We start from the raw sequence: 8146 nt of genomic DNA, 5'->3' as shown, positions 1-8146 counted from the left end.
CATTGCTTGTGTGAATAAATAATGTTTTTCTTGGTTGTTTTCTAAGTTCACTATTTAATAATGGTATTAGAGGTTGTTTTACAAATATAAGTGACATCCTAAAATGGGTGTTACAAAGGTCATCTCATAAGTGATCTAATAACTTAAGCTGTTTTGGCTTGTATAATGTCATAGTCGTCTGACACTCAACTCGTCTTATGACATTAGTTGTCTGGAGTTGTCTAATGCATTAATCGTCTGATGACTTGAATTTTCTTGACTCGTCTAACACCGTACTCATCTAACACCTTAATCGTATAACACAATAACTTAGGTTGTCTAGACATTTAGGTTGTCTAATGCATTTACCTAATGATTTCTACAATTAAAATCATCTAACACCTTGACTCGTCTAATCTTTAAACTTTTCTAATGCTTTAGATTTGGCCTTTGCATTTTCTAATGAGTATAAATCAATTAAGTAATTGCAAGCAATACTACTCATTATATATTTTGATATTCAAACGAATGGACGAATTTCACATTATCACTGTTCATTAGATACTTTTTTTAGTTGTCTAACCACACTTTTTACTTTGACCATAAACTTTATCATCTGGTAGTGTTTTGTTATTCAAAATCTTAACAATTTTGTTGTCTATTTTAACAATTTCCTTCTATAGAATAGAGAAAAGGGAACTAAATAATTGTGTGCATTTTGGGAATACCATTCTAGATGAAATTGAGTAGGAAACCAATGAATTGGATACTATAACCCTTTTAAGAATTAGATTGGATAAACCGAGCCACTTCTTAGCACTATCGATAATGTTGGCAAGAGTGGTGTGGTAAATTTACCATGGTTAGCATGAAATAGGTAGATGGAAAGGTAGCAACCAACTGATGTAACATACTCAAAAATCAAGAAAAAACATCATTAGTGCATCGAGAATCCATCCATCAATAAACATGACACTTTTTTTTTTACTTTTAGAAAAGGGTTTTGAAGAAATGACCTTGGAATGTCGACCTCCAAAATGAAAATTGTCAAAATTCAATCTCATATTTCATTATTGAATACAAAGTTTAGGCTAATTAATTCTAACTCAATCCCACTGTACTTCTTATTGGCTTTCAAATTTTGGGGAGGGATTTCTATACCTACATGACTAATTCATGAGACTTGGAATCAACAAAATATTCCGAAACATGTTTATAAGCATCATGTTTTCATTATCCGAACATAAACAGGTTCTTTACCCCATTTATTTTTCTCAGCCTTCAATTCAAGGTCTGTAGACTTTATAAATATTATTTGTTTAGTATTTTATGAAGTATTCACTTAATTCCTTTTTACTATTTATTATATTATTATACTTAATATTACTTATTTCAAAGTCTGAGAATATTTTTGTACATATAGATCTCTCGCCGACCTCGTTTAAAGATCCAATCGTCAATTGCTGTAATTATCAACTCACCTCCTGAAATTCTTATTTTGAAATCATCGTGTTCATCTCTGGGAAGATCATGAACAATTTTTTCGATAGAAGAAAAACTTAATTAATTTTATGTCTAAAATTTTGAAATACAATAAATAAATTTAAGGTTATAGTTAAAAGTAAATTAATCGCCAAAATATTTCATTAATTAGAAACGTGAAACCCAAATAATATATAACATATAAATTAGAATTTTATTCTGAAGTAATGTTACATTACATCCATAAAATTCCATCGGTGGGAGATAAATTTAATATTTATGAGTAACTGACGTTAGTAAAATTCGTCCATTATGAATAAAGAACTATTGGTATAGTTGTCTATCTATAAACAAAAGTTTTGCAACTTATTTCAAAACTAAATTAAAATATGAGAAGAAAAACAATAATATTAATCTTCCACTGCAAAAAAAAAATATTATAAAAGTAGTTTATTGAAAATAATGCTACTTTTTCTTAGTTTCATCTAAAATTTAATTAAAAAGCAAACTAATTGCCACAATTACCACCGGGTCCTCCAAACAGGAGGATGTAACCAAAAGGTTTTTGATCTCCATAGTATCTAACATCGTAACATTTGGAGTTGTCACTGAAAGAACGAGTTTCATATACTTTAGCTCCATGAGTTTTTCTTTCATTATCTTGAATTGAAGTTTCTTTAAAGAAACAAGCGTGCGTAATATTATTATCATGAGGAAAGTGGCCAGATCCCATTTGAGGACTTTGAGTACCAGGACGAGTTCTTGTTCTTCCACCCCAACCTACTTCATCAGCTGAACTCATGTTTGAAAACAATTTTGCCGGAAAATATCCGATAGCCTTATTATCTATACTTATCCACCAATTTTTGGTCACAGAATCCTGAAAACATACACACTTTTATGAAAGAAATATCTAACTCTGTCTAACATACAATATTAATTACTATTTTTTTCTATATGAATTCAGTAAAAAATGTGTATTCAAGAAATCAAAATATATTAATATGTATGAGTTAAATCTAGTACTATCTATTTATTATAGTGAAAGATATATACAATGAATATGACCTGAGAAATGGACCACGCAATATGGTAAATTGGTCCTCCATATTGAGAGACGGGATCTATTTTTGCACCAAGGTAAAGTCTTCTGCTAGTTTGAATATAACCTGCACATTGAAGATTGTAGCATCCTGTCTTCTTAAAGTTGTCTGACTGTAAAATTTTAATATATCAAAATTTGAATAATAATATTAAAATGATATATTAATTGATTCAAATTTATTTAGATGTACAGTAACAATTTAATTATATCTTATAAACGAAATCGAAAAGAGAAAGATATCCTTCGTTAAGTAAGAAAAACTTATTATAGGAATAAATATATGTTATATTTCTATAAACTAAGTATAGAAAAAAAATGAAATGATATATCTTACCGTCCATGATATATAAATATGGGTTAAATAGTCACCATACATCTCTGGAATCACCTGAAATATTAGATTACTTAGAATATATTTTTCTTTTTCAAATTAATACCAATTAAATCATCAAGTAGACATACACAGGACTAAATAAAATTAACTAAATTATACTAAATTTTAGTTAACTGTAATATAATAAACTAAAAACTTAAACTAATTAATATAATATCCAAATTGTATTGTTTTTGAGCTCAATTTTAAACTTATATCAATTAACTAATAACTAAATTTTGCATTCAGAAATAAGTTTACTGTCAGTTTTAAAAAAGCAGTAAAATATCTATTTTATTTGTCAAATTTATTCATTGTCTTTGGTGAATAATTAAGATTATAAAAAGAAATAATATGAGCAAAGTAAACTTTTATCATTTGAATTTAAGCACCTGAACTTGTTAGTGAATTAGCATAATTCAAATCCAAATTGAAACTGTAGTGTATTGATCTTTATTAATATTTTTAATATTGTAAATAATTATTTAAGTTCGTAACTTTGTAATAAATTATTATTAATATATACCAAAACATTGTTATCTTCAAAATCTTTTATGATTTCACCGTTCAAGTGCTTATAGTTATATATTTTATTTACCATTTTATGTAGTTGATAGCATGGTTAACTTTTCAATACAAAATCTAGTTAAGTTATTAGTTAATTGATATAAGTTTAATTTTAAAAACTGAACTCTTAAACAATTTAAATATTATATCAAGTAGTTTAGTTTTTTTTAGTTTATTAAAAATATATTAACTATAATATCTTATGTCCAGTCCTAGACATACACATATACATATGCTCACACACATGCATGTAGTATACATGTACATAGTACATTAGAACATACACATACGTGCACACACACATTTTTATCCAAACAAAAACATAAGCACATAGAGACACACAAAAACACATATGCGCATGCATGTACACACATACACACAAGATCACACACACAAACACACACCCATACTGACATGCACAAGAGCACACACACACATGCCCCCACACTCACAAACACATGCATACATGCACATACATCAAAATTACTAATTGTGAAAATTTCAACTCACATGCCATCCCAATGAGATCTTGTTAGTGGATTCTATGGGACCATTTTGAACCCACAAATGAGACATAGAGATTTGAAACTTGGTATCAACTCGTGGATTAAAAATACTATTTATACCTCCGACTCCGTAATAAGGGCCATAATCTGGTTTAAGGGCAACTTCTGCAATCTGAAAAATTCAATATATTTAAATAAATAGCCAAATTAAAAAAAAATGGAATACAATTTAAAAAAATAAAATATCAACATTTTAAACTACTTTTATAAAAAATCTTACATGAACACCAGGAATATCTTGAACCAATATATGATCGTTGAGTAGTGATTTTTCTCTAATAAAATCATCTTTTGTTGTTCTCAATATAGGAACAGTTCCCATCGGACATTCATCTTTATCCAATCCAAACATGGGTTTTGTTCCTAAAGTTTTTTGTCTTGTCTTTCCCGTTGTAATTTGGAAGTTGGGTTTTCTCTAGAAAAAATAAAGAAACAATTTTCAGAGTATGGGAAACATGGTGGAAGAAGGGTTGAAAGTTAACCACAAATATAAGAAAGAAAATGAAAGTCAAATTTCTTTGTAATTAAAGATTTTAATTATACACCTGCAACTTATGACCCTTTAGTAAAGGATGGTCAAACGATGGTTGTTTGTAAATGTCAATGCAATCAACAATTTGTCCGTTTTCCATCTATCAAATCCAAAATAAAATTATTAAACCATGTAATGTGATATCAACTAAAGGAAGCATATAATGAAATATCAAAAAATTAAAACATACATGAATACTCTTAATAGAAGGCTTATCAACTTTTCTCTCTAACTTCAAATCTTCCTTTAGTATAGATGGAATTCCGTCGCAAACATGACTACTCAAGAAATATAGAACAAATAACAAGATATGAATCATCCTTTTCACCACTACAATAAGTTAGATGAATAATAACGCCAAACATGTGATGTATATATATAGTCATGAGTGTCATAAAGAAAATGTATAATACTCATTGCGTTTCTTCTCATTATTTTAAGTTTTTTCTATAAAATTTGAACAACATATTTAAATTTATTAACTATTGTTATTTATTATATATCAATTAATATAAAATTTAATATTTGCTATTTATTATTTATTATATGGAATTTATTATCGTTTATTATATATCTTTATTAACTTTTAATAAATATGTCAAACGTTCTGCTTCTTCACATTTATATTTTTAATTATATAGTAAGTCATACAAAAGATTTAATATTTAACACTTATTATTTATTATATGGCCTTTATTAACATTCATTTTACGTTTTTATTAACTTTTAATAATTATATATCAGTTATAGTTATAATTATAATTATATATATATATATATATATATATATATATATATGTGTGGTTTCTTTTCATTTATGATTTTAAATATTTTTTAATAAATTTGAGCAAAATATTTAACATATAATTACTATTTTATATTACTTATTATATAGTTATTAATGCATAACACTTAATATTTAGTATTTATTATTTATTATATGGTATTTATAAGCGTTTATTACATATCTTCAATAATTCTTAATAAATATATGTTATTTCTATTTATATATATATATATATATATATATATATATTTATTTATTAAAATATATTCAAAGTCAAGTCAATTTCTTTATTAAATGAATAATAAAGTAACACTAATGCAATGAAGGGAAACAATAATGATTATCTTTTACAATTGACACTTGTCTTCGATCTGAGGTATATCTAGATGAGATAAAAATGGGTGGATTTTTGGCCTCGATTAGGAACCAAGGTAAAAAGTGATAAATTTCTGCCTCAGTTCACCAATACCCAAAGCAGCAAACAAAAAATAAGCTAGCTTTTTGGCAGCGGTTATACATATAACCGCTGCCACATAGTGTGCCATATTTAAATAAATATTTAATTTTATAGGATATGACAGCAACAAGAACAGGTCCTTAAAATTTGAAACCATGTATCTTGTTTGAGCTTGGTAGGTTTGTATACCTCTAGTTAATAAATAAAATTAAAGCATGTATAAGTAAAAACAATACCACTAAAAGTATACATATATATGAATCACAAGTATATTCTTACAAGTCTAACAAGTGGTATCAAAAGTACATTGGTCCCTGTATCAAAAGTCTTACTAGCAAAAGTACATTGCCCCCACAGATCACCACCAGGCCAAGCACGCTTAACCATAACCAGGCTTTAGCACGCTTAACCATGGAGTTCTTATGAGTCAGGCTACTGAAAAGCAAATGCATTTTGGTGATATGAGTAGTCAAATCAATTCCTTTAAGCTATCCTTCAACTGTATAGTCCCATACCTACACAGTCTCCAGATCCCTCTCATTCCGGTGTATGTTCGATTCGTCCATGTACCCCTTCCACTCGAAGCTGCCAGGAGTCGCTCCTTGTCTGTGCCCCCTGCACCATGCCTCTTGCATCGGCGTCACTCCCCGCCCTCGTTAGTGTCCGGATGTCACAGAAGGGACTCATCCTTGAAGGGGAGAATTATTAAGAATCTAATTGTGAGAAAGTCCCAAATTGGGTAGAAATGATAAAGTGGAGCAGCATATAAAAGTGAAGACCCATTAACCCATTGTATTAAGGTTTTGGGTAGAGAGTGGTGTCAATCCCTTATATGGTTAAGCTCAGATCTCATTGGTATTGTATCTCCTTAGTGAACCTCCTCATCAATTACCTAATAGAGTTGATAAAAAATAAAGCTTTATGATTTGACTTAATAAAATTTTGATATAAATACTTTATAAAAGAAAAATATATAATTTTTATTGTGATCACTCCAAATCTCATTGTCGTAACACGACCTGATACTCTAGGAGACATAAAACTTAATCCATAATCCCTGGATATTTAATTTCCAAATAATGTAGGACGATCAGCTGGTAGAAGAAATAAAGTTTAGGATTATAATTAATTGTAGAATTGTATTATGATTTGACAATGAGTTTTAATATTGTTTTTTTTTATGTTTGGATATTTGAACTCTTCAGCACTTTGAAATTTGTTGAATAATCAAAAGAACAAACTTTTAGTTCACTTTTTTTTATACTACCATTTATTAGGTTAAAAAGTTAAATTATCTATTAAAAATGGATTATATTGAATTATAAAATTATAAATATAGGTAGATAATAACAAATAATAAAATATTCAAATTAGACACGTATTTTATGTAAGAATTAATTATAATAGTGGCGAAGGTTTAGGTGGTGTTTCTTCCCTATCCACATCCCTTGGTTTATGTTTTGACAATGACTTTTAATATTGTGTTTTTTTTATGTTTGGATATTTGAACTCATGAACACTTTGAAATTGTTGAATAATCAAAGAACAAACTTTTAGTTATTTTTTTATACTACCAATTTTTAGGTTTAAAAGTTAAATTATCTATTAAAAATGGATTATATTGAATTATGAAATTGTAAATATTGGTAGACAATAACAAATAATAAAATATTCAAATTAGACAGTCTATGATGTATTTTATCTAAGAATTAATTATAATAGTGGCGAAGGTCTAGGTGGTGCCTCTTCCATGTCCACTTCCCCTTCTTGAAAGCATTCTTATTCTTCCTAAATGAATGTTCATTTGGTACAAAACTCTCATTAGAGTCAAAACATGAATTTTTTCGGTCATGATATAATCTAAAGGCCTTTGTATGCTCCACACAGTGTGAACATGCCAGTTTACCTTAAGTACTTCAACCAGACAAAATACCATAAGTAGAAAAGTCATTAATTGTCCACATAAGCATGACCCTCATCATAAAGTTTTGTCTCCTTGAAATATCATATGTTATGACACTAGTCCACAACTTTTTCAATTCGTCTATCAAGGGTTCTAAGTACACATATATGACTACCTTTGGATTGAATGACCGTAGAATGAGACAAGTCAAAAACATTTAGACATGCAAATTTTTAAAGGAAGATTGTACAGGGTGACAATTACTGACCAACATGAATATGGTATATTTGATGCGTGTACATATGGGTTAAAACCGTTAGAGCATAAACTGAGCCATATATTATGTGGCTCTATGGCAAAGTCAGGATATACTCTATCAAAGTGCTTTCAAGCCT

General features: G+C 28.3%; 1 protein-coding gene across 1 annotated transcript; it reads right to left on the bottom strand.

The window, feature by feature from the left end:
- Window positions 1–1819: 1819 nt before the first annotated feature.
- Window positions 1820–4926, bottom strand: LOC148191665 (protein neprosin-like). The gene is made up of 7 exons (XM_088100978.1): window positions 4795–4926; window positions 4618–4704; window positions 4293–4487; window positions 4017–4184; window positions 2901–2954; window positions 2530–2676; window positions 1820–2341 (listed from the first exon to the last, which is right to left on the bottom strand). Exons 1-7 carry the CDS (start codon window positions 4921–4923, stop codon window positions 1970–1972), a joined length of 1152 nt encoding a protein of 383 aa, XP_087957104.1. The 5' UTR covers window positions 4924–4926; the 3' UTR covers window positions 1820–1969.
- Between the last annotated feature and the right edge of the window lie 3220 nt (window positions 4927–8146).

This window comes from Vigna umbellata, chromosome 10 (assembly GCF_029865625.1).
Source record: "Vigna umbellata cultivar VRB3 chromosome 10, Vumbellata_1.0, whole genome shotgun sequence".
NCBI lineage: Eukaryota > Viridiplantae > Streptophyta > Magnoliopsida > Fabales > Fabaceae > Vigna > Vigna umbellata.
The sequence above is the reverse complement of the archived record's forward strand: the minus strand, read 5'-3'. Positions and strand labels throughout refer to the sequence as shown.

Bases quoted from the DNA above. Each gene is read 5' to 3' on its own strand.
- LOC148191665 (XM_088100978.1), bottom strand. From the start codon at position 4,923: ATGATTCATATCTTGTTATTTGTTCTATATTTCTTGAGTAGTCATGTT. The intron at 2,955-4,016 runs GTGAGTTGAAAT...CTAATATTTCAG, and splicing joins AGATCTCATTGGGATGGCAT to GTGATTCCAGAGATGTATGG. The intron at 2,342-2,529 runs GTCATATTCATT...GTATGTTTTCAG, and splicing joins TTGCGTGGTCCATTTCTCAG to GATTCTGTGACCAAAAATTG.